Here is a 16,502-nt window from a genome sequence, read left to right on the forward strand (position 1 = left end):
TTTGCTGGCTTTGTGTTTACAGAAGTACCTGACTATGCCGGACTTTTGTGCAGCCTACGGATGCTCCAATCACCGCAGTCTGGAAACAAGAACCCGTGGGATCACCTTTCACGTGTAAGATATGACAATATTATGACTACAATTAGGATAATCGTTAATTACTTAGTGGATGTATGCACATTACAAGTCCTGCTACACAGGATCAGTGGGGCTATGTGAGATAATAGTATTGCAAGATTGTTGTTGACCCAGCCTCTTTAGAATATGTTGTTACCATTTCTTTACACAATTATTTAATGTTTCTATTGGACACCTTTTTTATTACTCTTAGTGTGGTTGTCTTATAAGTAGGCTATACATACATGCATACATACCAAAATGTGCGAAACCCCCCAGATATGTGGGCGGAGACAAGAGCAATCGATCTCCGTCTCCCAGATCAAGGCCATCTAGTCGATCACAGTTTAACAGATCACACGTCTCCAAAACAAACACAAACAAGCGCAGACAGAATACCTTCTCATTATTGAAACTACAGCGCTGTCGGCCACTATTGAGCAACGGTTTTATAATGTCATTTAAATGAACTATTACCCAACTATAATTGAACACCATACAATTCTGTAATCAGTTAAACATTCACATAGTTATCTTCAATGTCCTGCCGTCACAATGGTGTACACTTGTGTACACATTATATATATAAAAAAAAAAACATACCATTAAATTATGCAGAAAGATTAGAATACACAATAATAAAATAACCATAACCCTAACCTACACCTGAATATACATGAACAAGTGTTCAAAGTAGTAGCAGTTTTTGAATTAAAATCTAAATGCAGTGAGTTAGAAAGTGAGTACAGGTTTCAGGGTTATTGCAAGTTAAAAGAGAAACTATAACCCGAGGATTAACATTGTATACTACTCTACTTATACTCTAATACATTTTGGCGGTCAATTTTGTACTTTTTTTACAGATGTATTTACTAGCTACTTTTTAAATTCTAATGTTGACCTGAAATACTATTAAAATACGATTATTTAGAGACTTAATCATCCAACATTGTTATTAAGTAACTACAACCATTAGTAAGCTAACAGAAAACTAAGTTGCAGCAATTCTGCTAAGAGGTTATTCGTCCATAAATATTTCACATTTCTAGCTTCTTAAATGTGAGCATTTGCTTTTGCATTAAAATATTTTTCAATATTTAGCTATAACTACAAGAAGCTGAAGTCAAAGGCTCATGCGAGGAGAAGTTATGCAATAAAACAAAAGCTAATAAATGCCCGCATTAAGACCCTCCTCCTCCTGAGATGAACCACATGAGGTTATAAAGCGTCGGCAGCGCGCACGGTCACAGCAGCCTGGAGATGGGTCTGTAGCTATACATATCATAGCTACGGCGACACATATTCAGTTGCCAGTTACTTTTGGCATTAGGGCAGGGATATCTTTCAAGGTTTGACATAATGAATTGTGCTACTTTTAAAGCAAGCAACGATGTTTTCAAATCTGTAATCAAAAAGCTCCTCAAAAACACTATAGAAGCAGTTCCTGCCGTTGTTACGTTAGTTCAAACAGTAACAACGGACTACTTTTCTTAGCGGATGCATGTCAATTTAAATCAATACGTAAAACAATTTTTTAAATCAATAAAATATTTTTCTAAATCCATAAAGCATTTCAATTATTATTGGGAGTCATGTCGTTACTTTGTTGAGAATGTGGCCATGTGTAATAAGCGGGATAATGTCCACATTGCACATTGCATAATGTGCCTTCATGCCGATCTAGATCCCTTCGCAAAAACAAAACAAAAAACCGCTCGTTCGCGGGCGAGAGCCGGCTCCCGTCGTTCACTATAGGAAACGCCCCTATAGGAAACGCCCTATAGGAAACGCCTCCTTGCTGCGCTCTGCAGCCAGACTCTATTGGCAGCCTGCTCTCCAGCGCGCACTCATCCACCTGTTGTTGTTGTTGTTCCATTGACTCCGGACCACCGAACCTACTGACAGGACGCAAACATGAGACAAGACACGAGACCCAACTGGGATAACCCCTTACAGTTTATTTTGGCATGTGTATCCTATGCAGTCGGACTTGGGAACGTGTGGAGGTTTCCATACCTCTGTCAAATGCACGGTGGAGGTAAGTCATTCATTCCCGACTGTGGACCGCTTCACCTAGATAATAAGTTATTATACCACTAGGTTATCACTAGTTCATTTTTAACCAGGACTCTGCCTTCTACCCTTCAAACGCAGCAGTAGCAGGTTTACATGAGCAATAGTGGCCGGCAACAGCAATGAAAAATAGCATTGATGGTCCCAATGAACAGATTATGGCATTTGTTATGTTTTGAAACCAAGCAAGTGAGAACATTTCAAGTGAGTTAAAAGTGCAATCCTGAAATATTTCATATAGTCCAAAGTGGACTGTGGCAAAGAAAAGCACAACAGCTTCAAAACTCTACTGATAAAACAAATGAGAACATATTATTGTAAATCAAGGCAAATATTATTTGAACCAGCTCATGGTTTGAAATGGCAAACATTGAAAAGCAAAAGTATTATTAAAACCATGTAGCCTACTAAATCATCACTTTGGTCCCATCATATACTCTGGGAAGAGAATATTTACTGTGCTTGAGACATGGTCATCATCATGTGAGGTTGAATTTGTGACCTGGAGATCATTTCAGCTGCAACATTAGCTCGTTGATAAGCTTGGGATATGAGATCTTTTTGTAGCCATTCGTGGTGAAGGCATCTGTGCTATTGTATGCATTCTTTTTGACCCAACATTTCTACAGGCATGGCAGAATATGGCACTATTTTCACATATTCTAGCCCTTGTCTATTTGTATACCACGAGCTGGAAAATGACCACCTAACCCCACTGTACAGGCGGGTACTTGTTTAGATATACCTGGGCAGGCTCTGTTTTGCCGTGGTATCCTGGCACCTGCGGGCCGCAGAGGGGCGGCGTAGTTTCGGGCAACGAAGAGTGCTGCTCCGGGGTTGAGGGCGGCGAGTCAGGCGGGAGTAAGCTAGTGTCCACAGCGGAGGGTCACGTGATGTCCCCTTCTGACCTGTTGCTACGGTCTGCAGTAGATGCAGTGTTGCTGGCGTTTAGTGATGGTTGCTTTAACCATTTTCGTATAAATGATTATCCACAGATGTGTGTCACTGCTGTGGAAGCACTTTGGAAATGATGCACGCGCAGCGGAGCAGGTCACGCGCACCTGACACAATTTGTTGTTAGTATTTTTCGCTCCGTTCTCTTTTTTGAATAGAGGATGCATAACATTCAACTGCCCCGAAGATCCCGGCGCGAAGCCTGAAGAGTAAACACCAGGTTTACTATCTCCCCGCACAATTTGTCTGGTGTCGGAATGTCTCGCTATGTTAGTACATTGTTAAAAAACAAAACACCATTTAATTTCGGGTTAAAATGTGTTGTAACTGCGTTACTGAGCATTGTAACGGGTAATATATTACCCACATTTCATTAGTAACGCGTTACATTACTTCGTTACAGCAAAAATATATTGCTGTAACTCCGTTACTTTTGTAACGCGTTACACCCAACACTGCCTATAGACATAGTGACATTTTCAGCAGGGTTTATTCCCATGTGAGACTGGGTCTGAATAACATAATAATATAGTTTAACAGTGTACCAGTGTACCAGTTGTGCCAGTGTACATGCTGTATGCTTTACCCTCTTACATTTTGTGTAAAATCCGCAGAGGTGGGAGAAGTTCCAGAGTGTAATACTGTTCTACGTAAAAGTATTGAAGTATTAGCATCAACATACTGTAATCAAGTACGGTCATATTCCTTTATGTCCAAAAGTAAAAGTAGTCATTGTGCAGATTGGTCCATTTCAGAATAATATATATGATATGTTTTATAATGATTGATCATGAAAGTGTTCTCAAAGCTGGTAAAGGTGCAGCTAGTTTGAAGGACTTTGTATACTGCAGGGTAGCTTGTGAATTTACTCCAGGTGGAACTAAAGTCTGATTCAACACTTGATTATATTTCACATCATTCATCCACATCTGTAAAGTAACTAAAGGTATTAAATAAATGTGGTGGTAAAAGTACACAATGTACCTATACAGTAAAAAGTAACATAACAAGATACATACTCAGGTAAAGTACAAGTATCTCCAAATTGTATAAATCTACTCAGTTACTTTACCCCACTGAAGAAGTGGAAGAAATGTCTCAGATCATTGACCTTGTTACTAATAAAACCTATTGTGTTACTTAAATAAAAGTACTTAAGTTTAGCGTAAACTGAACATACTGAAAGGTGAAGCACACTATCACATTAATATTCATTAGTTTATTTAAATGCAGTATTGATAACATGAAGCTGCTAAGTAACTAAAGCTGTCACATAAATGTAGTGGAGTAAGAAGTACAGTATTTTCTTCAAAATTGTAGTCAAGTAAAAAAACTAATCAAATAAAAATACTGAAGTACAACTACTTCAAACAGTACTTGAGTAAATGTACTTAAAGGAAACATATTAAGCAATGGTTTATTGCCTGCAGTCTGAGTCATGCAAGCTGTTTCTGAAACATCAAAAGGAATGGGCGGAAAGCCTTATTGTTATACAGTGAGTTTACCTGAAGTTGAAGCTAGCCACATTGATACATTATGCCGCTTATCTACAGACTTTACACTCTAACTGCTGCCAGAGCACCCCAGGGAAGTGATAAAAGACTAAAACAGTCAAATATAATTTACGACAACGCAAACATTAGTACAGATCAGAATGAGCTAAAAGATACTCAGTGGTGGAATGTAATTACATACATTTACTCAAGTTTTAGGAACCTTTTAAGTTTTTTTTTAATTGTATGCTACTTTATACTATCTTTTCACTACATATATCTACTTCCTATATTTTGGAAGCCAGTTTGTACTTTTTACTACATTACTTTTATCTAACAGCTTAATTATTTACAGATTCAGATTATAAACCAATTAAAAATATAAATCAACCTTAATATAGAACTTGATTCAAATCAGCGTCACATTTAACAGCTGTTATGAACACATTCATGCATCAATAAACTGTATCCAGTCATTTCATTAAACTAAAGATGTACTTTTATTTATGGTAATGAAAATACTTCTCTATTTTAATTTGAGTAAGATTTAAATGCAGGACTTTTACTTCTAAGTATTTATTTGTTTCAATTTAGTTTTTCTACTTCTACTATTAAAATATAAAAGAGTACTTCTTCCAACACTGAATGTACTCCCTTCAATGAATTGGTTTCTTCTTGGTGTACTCCACCATATGTCTAAAGATGTCTCTGTTAATGACAGTGGCTTTTGTACAGTGTGTCCTATGTGGCACAGGAATGATAAAACAGTAGTACAGTATGTGTAAAACCAGTGAATTTCAGATATTCTTGTTCAAACACAACATCCACAGCAGATATAATGTGTTCAGATGGGACAGTTGTTATGTCTTTATTAGTCACTGAGCACACATCTACTGTAATTACTGTCCTTAACGTGCAGGTTAACAGCAGGAAACATGAGACATATGACCATATTTCCTGCTTAGTTCATTAACCCAACAAAATGAAGGCGACAACATTTAGTAAATCCAAGCAAAGCACACCTACACCTAACCCATGGAAGTTAAAGCGTGAAACAACCATAATTGTAATAATTAAAGTGGCCTTATCATGTTCTTTTTCAGACCTGACCCGAAGGGTGGGATAACCAATTCAACACAACTAAAATACATAGTTATTTTTAGAAACATATTTGTTTGTTTTTCAAGGCAAACCCTATAATAAGTGTACCAACTGGAAACAGGTACAGGAAAGTTGAACTCAATATGTCAGGTTATTATTTGTGTTTGTGGCACAAAGCAGAGAAAACTGTCAACTACTTGGTATTAAAGTCAGCAATCACACATGTTAAGACAGAACCAGACGCTACGATACGAAGTGTCAGCTATTCATCAGAAGAGACTTTTGTTCACATGCATTCACATTCCATTCGATATCATGCCCTACGAAAATAAGACATGCTGGGACTGGACATCGGACAACCCAATGGTTGGTCTCTGGTCACTTTTCCATATTTCCTGTTTAAAAAAGTATCGCAGAAATACTTCGTACTGTATGTTCAGTGTATTGTGTTTCTTGTTTTGTTGGTCTTGTCTTTTACTTCTACTACATTTCCACCTTCAGGGGGGTTCTTGATTCCTTATCTCATCATGCTGATTCTGGAGGGTATTCCATTGTTCTACATGGAGCTTGCCATTGGTCAGAAGATGAGTCTGGGTAGCATCGGGGCATGGACTGCCATCAGCCCTTATTTAGGAGGAGTGGGTAAGTGCTAACCGAATGTACCGTACTGTACTTCACTGTATCCAGGTCAAGTACTGTAACATTTAATGAATGACATCCAGCAAAGGGCACTGTGGCCAAGTTCCTAAAGGAGTGAACTGACACAGAAGTACTTAAGTGGCAGCTATGATAAGAACTGTTTGTATCTTTAGATGATAAGGAAAGGAGCTTCAATGCTCTCCTTGTTACCACCTTTTGCATAATGTTACAGCGGACCATCCTTTACATAAGGAAAGGAGATAATGCTGTCCCACAGTTCCTTGTTGTCACAACATTCAAAGTGACGTTATCATTGGGCAGTCTACAGAAACAACTGATTATGACCAACCAATCTATCATGAAGTTACAGTGCTTAATAAGCATTCTGCATATTATGCCATCTTGGCAAAGTGCTTATGATTTTAACTTTCAACACTATGATACATTAAGAGGAGAATGTTGTGCTAATTACTTATTAGCAATCATGTGGATTAATTTGATTAACTCATATACACTGAACAAAAATATAAACGCAACACTTTTGTTTTTGCTCCCATTTTTTACGAGATGAACTCAAAGATCTAAAACATTTTCTATATAAACAAAATAACCATTTATCTCAAATATTTTTCAAAAATCTGAAAAAATCTGTGATAGTGAGCACTTCTCCTTTTCCGAGATAATCCATCCCACCTCACAGGTGTGGCATATCAAGATGCTGATTAGACAGCATGATTATTGCACAGGTGTGCCTTAGAATGGCCACAATAAAAGGCCACTCTGAAACGTGCATTTTTGCTTTATTGGGGGGGTCTGGGAGGGTCCGAAAACCAGTCAGTATCTGGTGTGAGGGGTAGGGGTAGGGGTAGGGTTGGGGTAGGGTTAGGGTAATGTTGTGAATCGAGTGGCCTGTGTTCGTCGTCCATTACATACGCCTGCCCATACCATAACCCCACCACCACCATGGGCCACTCGATTCACAACATTACCCTAACCCTACCCCTACCCCTACCCCTCACACCAGATACTGACTGGTTTTCGGACCCCCCCAGACCCCCCCAATAAAGCAAAACTGCACGTTTCAGAGTGGCCTTTTATTGTGGCCTAAGGCACACCTGTGCAATAATCATGCTGTCTAATCAGCATCTTGATATGCCACACCTGTGAGGTGGGATGGATTATCTCGGCAAAGGAGAAGTGCTCACTTTCACAGATTTGTTCAGATTTGTGAACAATATTTGAGAGAAATGGTTATTTTGTGTATATAGAAAATGTTTTAGATCTTTGAGTTCATCTCATGAAAAATGGGAGCAAAAACAAAAGTATTGCGTTTATATTTTTGTTCAGTGTATATATTGACATATATCATTAAACTCATAAGGAATATCCGCTAATGCATCATGGTTACGTTGCCAAGTGTAAGTGCAATCGGATTTGTAAACACTCAGGTAAAGACATAGAACCTGAATTTGCTTACAATTCGACCACAACCTCAGCCTTAGTATTTGGAATTCCCACCTTACCAGATGAGCTACAATGGTGCCATCTTAGACTCCTTGTTGACTCACATGGATACACTGACTTAGAATTAGGGTTTATAGGGTTATAAAATATGTAAATAGAAACAAAATGTTCTTTGTAATTGTTTGTTGTTATTCTCTTGTTTTAGGTATTGCCAGTGTGGTCACATCCCTGTATCTGTGTCTCTATTACAACGTCATCAATGCATGGAGTTTCTGGTATCTCTTTCATTCATTTCAAGTGAGGTGCTAAATGACTAACTAATGTCATTTTTCAGTAGATGATACTATTAAGAAACATAATGTTTGATCTCCTTTGGACAGTAAAGTATCACACTGACATTGTTCCATGTTTACACTTATTTCAGTCCGTCCTTCCTTGGTCAGTTTGCCCCATGAATTCTAACCGGACAGGACCAATAGAGGAGTGTGAAATTGCTACACCCACCCAGTACTTCTTCTACAGGGAAACACTGAACATCTCTCCTTCTATTGAAGAGCACGGAGGCGTTAGTACAGGCCAGGCAATGTGCCTTGTGCTGGCCTGGATTCTAACCTACCTGTTCATTGTGCGAGGAGTAAAGTCAACTGGAAAGGTGAGAGAGATCGAAGTTGCTCAAACATAAACAGTGATTGATAGGCATTCTTCATTGTCCATGGTCGGTTCTAGTCGGTGCCAAGTGACAACTGACAACTACAAATATAAATAAAAACAAGTACTGGGCATATACTGTATTGCATTTTAAAAACGATTTTTATGTATACATTTTTTTGAAGACAGTGCATGTATTCATTGTATAACATTATTTGTTTCAATAATCAAGTCGCAGCCAAAGCATTATCCTGATGATATAAGTGGAAGTCAACATTAGAGACATAATAATTATAATGCCTTTTTTTATAATTTAGTACATTTAAGAAAATCCATGTATCAACATGATTTACCGTTCAAATAAACTGTACATTTATTAGATGAACGCAGTCAACGGTTAGTTTAGCATCAAATCCCTATGAGGACTTAAATTATAATGCCAAGTGATGCTCAACCTTCTCAGAACTATTACAAGAACTATATCTGCAATCAAATCACTTGAAAGAAGAACATAGTTCGCAATCACAAGAACAAAGAATTGTCTTGGAGACCAAACTGGAAATGGCATTTAAAAGTGGTGAAGCATGCAAGAGATGTTGACTGAGTGATGGGTGATGGGTGATGGACTTTTCCCACATTCCAGCCCAATCAACCTCAGTCACTCCCCTAATGAATTCTGCAGCTAACTTTGCTCTCTGGCTCCTTCTGTAGGTGGTGTACTTCACCTCCATATTTCCATACGTGGTCCTCTTCATCTACCTGATACGGGGCATCACTCTTCACGGGGCCATCAATGGTGTCAAATACATGTTCACACCAAATGTAAGGTTCAGTTGTAACAGTCTGTTTCTCTCTCGACCTGCTGCCCCTCAATACTTTTCCACTCAAACCGCCTCCACCTGACCCCACGGACCTGCCACTCCAACCTCAACAGCTCCCCTGAGATCCCAGCTGCATCTCATCCCCAAGCAGGCCGTTATTTAAGCCTCTCGTGCTCAGCCAGTCATTGCCAGATTATTTTCCACCAAGGCAAGACTCCCGAGCATTTTGTTCCGGATTAAATTCCTGTTGCAGACTATGCCTGCCTCTGACCTGCCTGTTTCCGGAAGGAATCAGATGAAATAGCCTTCAGTCCCGCACCTTGGGATCTCTCTCGGAGTCCTTGGTTACTGTCTGCCTGAAGCTGCTTGGTGTTTTCCATCTGACAACGTTTACCTACCTCCTGGTTTCCTGATCCGCTGCCTTGCCTAAAACTACCTTCTGCCTGTCCTCTACTGTTTTTTCTGCCTGGACTTTGTACTCGCCTGAGTTGATTAAGTGGCTGTAAAGCTGGCTATGGAGTAGCTTGGCCACTGGCTTGAGGAAACCAAGCTTCCCTTTTTTGTCTGGACTGATCCCCAAGTTCATCCAACTCGCCAAAATACTGAACTCTCGGCAAGCCGAAGCCAACAGGATCGAGCGTACCATGGAATTCTGCAGCGGAGGTTTGGGTGAGCCACTCTGGAGGAGAACATGCGGGAGCTTGTCAATGCCTGTCCTAGTGCCACTAGCACAAACCAACCTACCAGTCTCCCGATGGCCTTCTGCTACCTCTGCCTGTGCCTATTGTCCCTGGTCCCACATCTTTCCAACTTCTTACGGGCCTGCCATCGTCCAATGGATACACCACAATCCTGACGGTGGAAGATTGGTTCACCAAGGTGGTCCACTTGATACCCCCGCACAACTCCTATCAACCAGAGAGAGCAAGATTGGCCCTGCATCACTTCTAATGGCTTGTGGTCTCCCTAAATATGTTCACGTCAGTATTTTGGAGGAAGTACTTTGTACTCTTATCACCAGTTTTGCTTCTGGGTTTCATCCCAAGTCCAATTGCCAACCCGAAGGGAAGAATTGGGAGATGGACGATGAACAGAGAGCTCTAAGATGCATGGTCTCCAAACACCATCGTCCCGGTCCAAGCAACTCATGTGGGTCAAACCGAACCACAACCTGTGTGCTACATTTGGGTCCAAACAAAACCTGTTACAAAATGTTGCAATAGGAATACAAACATATGTGGGTGCGTTGCTTTACAGCAGGGGTTTCATCGTGGGCCACATTAGCCTTATGGTTGCCCTCAAAGGGCCCATGGTACATTGAAGACTTTATAAATATTTCTACTCTCTATAATATTACAAAATTGCCTCTGCATTCAATTATTCCTAAAGTCATAATTTGAACTACCTCTAAATAAGGAATCGAGGGGAAATAATTGCTAGCAGATATCCAAGTGTCCAACTATTGTACAAATTATTTTAAAATATAAATATATCTTGCATCGATAGAATTGACACAAAAAAATCGGATGGCACACACACTCACATTTATCTGTGTAATTATAACATACTGTAAGTCAAATGCATTTCTGAGACTAACAAACCCTTATCATATTTGATCAATCAAAGATAAACCTTTTTAAGTGAATAATTTGCTAAAGCAATTGTTTTACCATTATACAAACATTTTCAAGCACAATTTAAGTGCTGTATTTATCATCTGTATTTGACGATAATCATTTAGTCGTCTGAAACCTGTAGCCAAGACTTTTTATTTAAAACAACGTATTACTATCAGCATGTCATTCATTATATGAAGTTGTCATCCTGCCTTTACAAGCTTACAAGAATATATTAATCGTCTGAATTGGGCAGAAGGAGTTGCACATTGTAGGCCAAGAATGTTTTATTAAAAGCCAAAAACTAAAACAACCAGCACAAGTTTTTGGCATAATTCCACGTTAATCGCTGAATGCACCAGAGCAACATCCGACTGGTTTTGTCGAAAATTCTGGCTGCCTTTTGTTGCTTTCAAGGTTAGCAGTGCGGATGTGCCGTCATAGATTTGTTGCTGCCTTATGGCAGCGGCACACTGCCTGGACTGCGCTGCTAGAAAACACTTCAACCGTTATTATGCCTATGTTTGTCTAATGCAGTGCTTCTCAAAATGTGGTCCGCGGACCACTGGTGGTCCGTGAGCGCCCCCTAGTGGTCCGTGAGTATATTGGTAACATTTCACATTTTAAATAAATAAGTTAATTTAAGTTTTCCGCACTGTCGCGGGAATATCTCCGCAATGGAGCGAGGTTAAGTTTCACTTTCTATTGCATGATATGGCCCAGCGCAACACCTTTGTCACACATGTTGCCACCTGTTTGTACCATTTTCAGGCGATTTGTAATCTGTTCTAGAAAAACGATGTGTTTTTGGATATTTGTGGAGTTAGGTGGTCCGCGAGTGTTTTTTTATTGGTTAAGTGGTCCTTGGTATGAAAAAGTTTGAGAAACACTGGTCTAATGTGTCAATTCTTACAGTTGAATGTGTAACTTTGTGTGCTCATGTGTGCTTTTTGCATTTTGTTGTGTGCGTTTGTATGTTTCTAAACCTGTGCCCACATGCGTTTGTCTTGTTTCAGCTGGAACAGCTTCTCAACCCGACTACATGGATCAATGCGGCCACTCAGATCTTTTTCTCACTCGGTCTGGGTTTTGGGACGCTCATAGCTTTTGCCAGCTACAACCATTACAACAACAATTTTGAGCGCCAAGCCATCATTGTTTCCCTGATCAACTGTGGAACCTCCATCTTTGCCAGCATCGTCACCTTTGCCATCTATGGGTTCAAGGCCACCGTTAACTACGAGAACTGCCTGGAGAGGTGTGTGTGTGTTTTGTGCTAATGAATTCATGATAGTGCAACCTAATCCTATATGCTCTTCTTCCGAAGACTGAATTATTATCTAAATGATCACAGTTTTTATAAGGTGTATTCCTTAAAACAGATAAAGTAATTATTTTAAGTGACTATCCATGTTGACGTTTATAGCCCAAGTGCTGCAAAACCCACTCAATGTTTAAACCACACCCTCGACCTTGTTTTGGCATAAGATATTATTATATCAAGTCTTTTTTTCTGCCACTTTGGATTAAGTCCCATATAGTGGTGCAGGAATTAATCCTAAATTAGTTCACATTTAAGAGTTTGCTTTGTCTTAAAGCTAATGTTTTTTTATTTTGTTTGTGGTTAGACGCCTGAAATAAGGTCTGTTGTAAACACAAGTTGAAGATACTTTCACGTTTTGTTTACGACATAAAATACATCAGTAAATAACCCACTGGTAGACGTCTGAAGCTTATATATGTTATTAAAAAGGCTGTTGCTAATAAGTGGCTAAAAAGCTGACCATAATCCACCTCTTTTTCTCCTCTTGCAGGACACGCTTACTGCTGCTGAATACTTTTGATCTGGCAGAGGACAGCATGAGCATCGACCAGGTCTTTGACTGGATTGAGAAGCTGAACGCAACATATCCACTGCAGTTTGCTGAAATCGCCAACCAACTGGAACCCTGTAACCTGGAGAGTGAACTAGACACTGTATGTTCCTCATCATTTCAATATTTATAATTATTAACATGATGCCAATACGATTGGTTCACATGACCTAGTACCCGTATTATAAACTCATATTTCAGTGATTTAAAGATTCCAGGGGCAAAAACACAAAAGGATTGTGTTGCCCTTGTGGTCGCTAAATCTGCAAAACTGAGAAACAAAGCTAGTTTAATTCTAGCTAGCTGCGCTGCCACAAATAATGTGTCACTGCTTAATAATTTCACAAATGGATTATTGAATAACTGATCATTTTACAACAAGTAAATTGCAACCAGCTTTGCTGTTTTTTTAAACTGCTTATATCATTTTTATGGTCAACATATTTTGTCACTCTGACTTTGATATGAAGCAGACAGTGGTTGTATTGGCGAGTAAAAGAAAAAAGGTCTTTCGTGGCGAGGAACAAATCTTAACAATATATTTTATGGAAAAGGCATTTCATCCATCCACTAGCGATAATATTTTGTAGCAATCTGAAATAAGAAACTAAGAGCCATGTAGTACTGTACTTTGCAGTTGAGACATTGCAACAAGATAAGGTAAATACAGTAGCACCTTTTACCAGACCGGTATGATATGCAGCCAAAAATCTGATGTGTTTCCACTGATGACTGCTTACTCTCCCTCAAGACCTCTTCACCTGTTCTTCCATCCTAGTAATAAACACTCGTTCTCCCACTTTCCTTTGTTCCAGGCAGTGGAGGGGACAGGGCTGGCCTTCATTGTGTACAGTGAGGCCATTAAGAACATGCCGTTACCCCAGCTGTGGTCAGTGCTGTACTTCTTCATGCTGCTGCTGTTGGGGATGGGCAGCATGTTGGGCAACGTCACCGCCATCATCACCCCGCTGCGAGACTTCAAGCTCGTGTCTCACCTGAGCAACGAGCTGCTCAACGGTAAGATCCAGGCCAATGGGACAGGTGGAAGACTTTCATAAAGTCCCAATAAGCTGTTTCATTATTGGTGCTTTTCAGTGCCGGAGTGAGTCCTCAGAACTTGTTACTTCTATAATTCTAGTAATAATGTTAGGTGCAAAAGATGATAGATATTATATTATTGGCTGTGATTGCCCAGAATGCAAGCGCAATTCACATTCCCTATACAGTATATATACAGTATATATATATATATATATATATATATATATTTATATATATATATTATATCATGTGTAGATTAATCTGTATGTGGCCTGAGAGGTAACACCCAGGGCAAAGCACCCGCTCATTAAACGTATTGAGTGCAGTGATAACAACAATCTCATCTTAAGTGTTGATATGCTTGTCTGAGTTGCCTTACTCATGCAAGTATTTCAACTCTCCTTTTTCAGGACATTTCGGGCACACTATTAAAAAATATGATGACGGATCCTGAACAATGTGAAACAATTACAGCGGAATATACCTAGCTCTCATCTCAGCTCTCCTGTTACATCAATTCCTATAGTGTACAAGACATGTCTTCTGCATTATGGTATACGTGTTGCTATGCAGCAAATGTTACATTTGAAATGTGTGTTTTCCTTCAGGTTTGGTGTGTGTGTTTTGTATGCTGCTCGGCCTGGGCTTCACCACCACGTCAGGGAATTACTGGTTCACCATGTTTAACGACTATGGAGCCAATTTCTCCCTGCTCTTCATCGTCCTCATCGAGGTCATAGCTGTCAGTTACATATATGGCATTAAAAGGTTTGTGTATTTGTGTGTGGTAGTGCTTTCAATTGTGTAAGCCTTCAAGTCAGCTTTTGTTAAGGCTCAACCTGATTTTAAAACGTTATCTTGTCATTTAAGGTTTGAGAAAGACATAGAAGACATGATAGGTCATCGTCCCAACTGGTACTGGAAGATCATGTGGGCAGGAGTCAGTCCCGTTGTTCTTATCACTCTCTTCGTCGTCTCCATTGTCAACTACATCAGAGGAGGGACGCCCACCTACCAAGCATGGAACAAAGAGCTGGTGAGGCACATGCATCCTTTCTCATCATTTATCAAAGGTTGCTTGTTCGGTAGGGACTTCTTGGTTAGAAAAAGAAAGAAAGGTATCCACTAGTGGTGTAACGATTTTGGAATCTGGTCATTAGAATCAGAAGCGGGCTAGATGATTCTCGCTGATTCAGCATTTATTCTCTCTGTCTGCACCCTGCATAATACGAAGGAAAAAACATTGAACATAGCGAAACAAACTTTTACAGCTGTTACCTACTTTTTATTAATTTATTTGTGTATTTTTATGTCAAACTGTTTGTTCCCAGGTCAAATATGTAGACACGTGATCAAATCCCATCCAAGCCAACTTTGACAATATATAAAAATCTTTAATCTCCATGTATAAGAATTTGTATATTGTAACCCTTAATACACAGCTATATGACCTGGAATTAAACATATTTTTCAAATCTTACTTTCGATTTCTAATAGAAACACAGCAATTATATTTGAATTAAGACATTTCCATTTTCAAGTAATGAGGTGTTTTGAGGGCGATTGTGGCTGCGAAGGAGTGCGATCATCTTTCAACCAGAAGGTTGTGGGCTCGATCCCAGCCTGTGCAGGCAACGTGTCCGATGTGGTGTGTGGCAATGGTTTGTGAATGTTAGTTCCTAGAGCAAGGTGCACTGCTCTGTAGGAATGGGTGTGAATGGGTGAATGACATGTAGTATGTGAAGCTACAAAGCAACGCTTTTAGGGGTCGAAATTACTTGATAAGGCTATAATAAGAGCAGACCATTTAAATCCAGTATTCTTTTTTCAAACATTTCATTTTTTTTAAATGACTGCATTTTTAAAAAGTATGGGGATTCCTCCAAAAGTAAGCAATTTTCCAGAGAGAATAAGGTGATTTAAAAATTGTTGTTAATTGTAGTCATTTTGAAATTGTTCGGAAATGTGTCCTCAAAAGGAATTCTGTCAGTTTTTTAAAAAATGTACTTCATTTTTTAAACATGAAAGGGGTTCAAAAAAAAGTTTGTAATTTTTCATAGAATAGTTTTTCAGAAATAAGGTTGTCTCATCAAACTGCCTCAGCTTGATAATGATTGTTTGATGTTCTGCTAAACTTCCTGAGTAATGCTTAACATCTGAAGACATGTGTTAAACGTTACTGTTATTTTTCAGGGTAAATCGGTGGTGACGGACTATCCTGTCTTTGGTCAAGTGTTCATCGGCCTGCTAATGGTGTCGTCCATCAGCTGTGTTCCCCTCACAGCTCTGTATGTGTTCTGCAGGAAGAGGAAACGTGGAAACCATCCCAAGAGGAATGCCGTCAGCACAGTATCTACTTAACCTCTAGCACCACCTTCCTTCCTTTCCTAGACACTAAATCTCTGTCCTTCAGCTGAACGCAGCAATGATGCCTAATTTTATGGTGTTGGGTATTTTAAGGTGGATTTTTTCTTAAAGTCAAACTTGTGAGCCTGATTCCAATCCATGCTCTTCCATACGACTAGTGCAACTATGCAACATGGTACAAGTGTAGATAAAGTTTTATTATGCTAAACATTTAGAGCATGTGTAAATGTATAAAGTCATGTAGCTTATTCAATGGGTTATGATATGTAGTGTTTTAGATAGTCAGTAGTTTTT

General features: G+C 39.3%; 1 protein-coding gene across 2 annotated transcripts; it reads left to right on the forward strand.

Annotated features, from left to right (window-relative positions):
• Nucleotides 1–9: 9 nt before the first annotated feature.
• LOC117461288 (sodium- and chloride-dependent transporter XTRP3-like) lies at nucleotides 10–16,303 on the forward strand. 2 transcript variants are annotated; one of them, XM_071205801.1, is made up of 11 exons: nucleotides 10–114; nucleotides 6,240–6,380; nucleotides 8,047–8,138; nucleotides 8,266–8,493; nucleotides 9,201–9,311; nucleotides 11,943–12,184; nucleotides 12,741–12,903; nucleotides 13,616–13,817; nucleotides 14,450–14,609; nucleotides 14,712–14,877; nucleotides 16,035–16,303. In XM_071205801.1, exons 2-11 carry the CDS (start codon nucleotides 6,266–6,268, stop codon nucleotides 16,200–16,202), a joined length of 1,647 nt encoding a protein of 548 aa, XP_071061902.1. In that variant the 5' UTR covers nucleotides 10–114; nucleotides 6,240–6,265; the 3' UTR covers nucleotides 16,203–16,303. The 2 variants fall into 2 exon arrangements, with proteins under 2 accessions (XP_071061902.1, XP_033958997.2); XM_034103106.2 differs by lacking the exon at nucleotides 10–114 and adding an exon at nucleotides 1,746–2,155.
• Nucleotides 16,304–16,502: the final 199 nt, after the last annotated feature.

This window comes from Pseudochaenichthys georgianus, chromosome 16 (assembly GCF_902827115.2).
Source record: "Pseudochaenichthys georgianus chromosome 16, fPseGeo1.2, whole genome shotgun sequence".
Taxonomy (NCBI): domain Eukaryota; kingdom Metazoa; phylum Chordata; class Actinopteri; order Perciformes; family Channichthyidae; genus Pseudochaenichthys; species Pseudochaenichthys georgianus.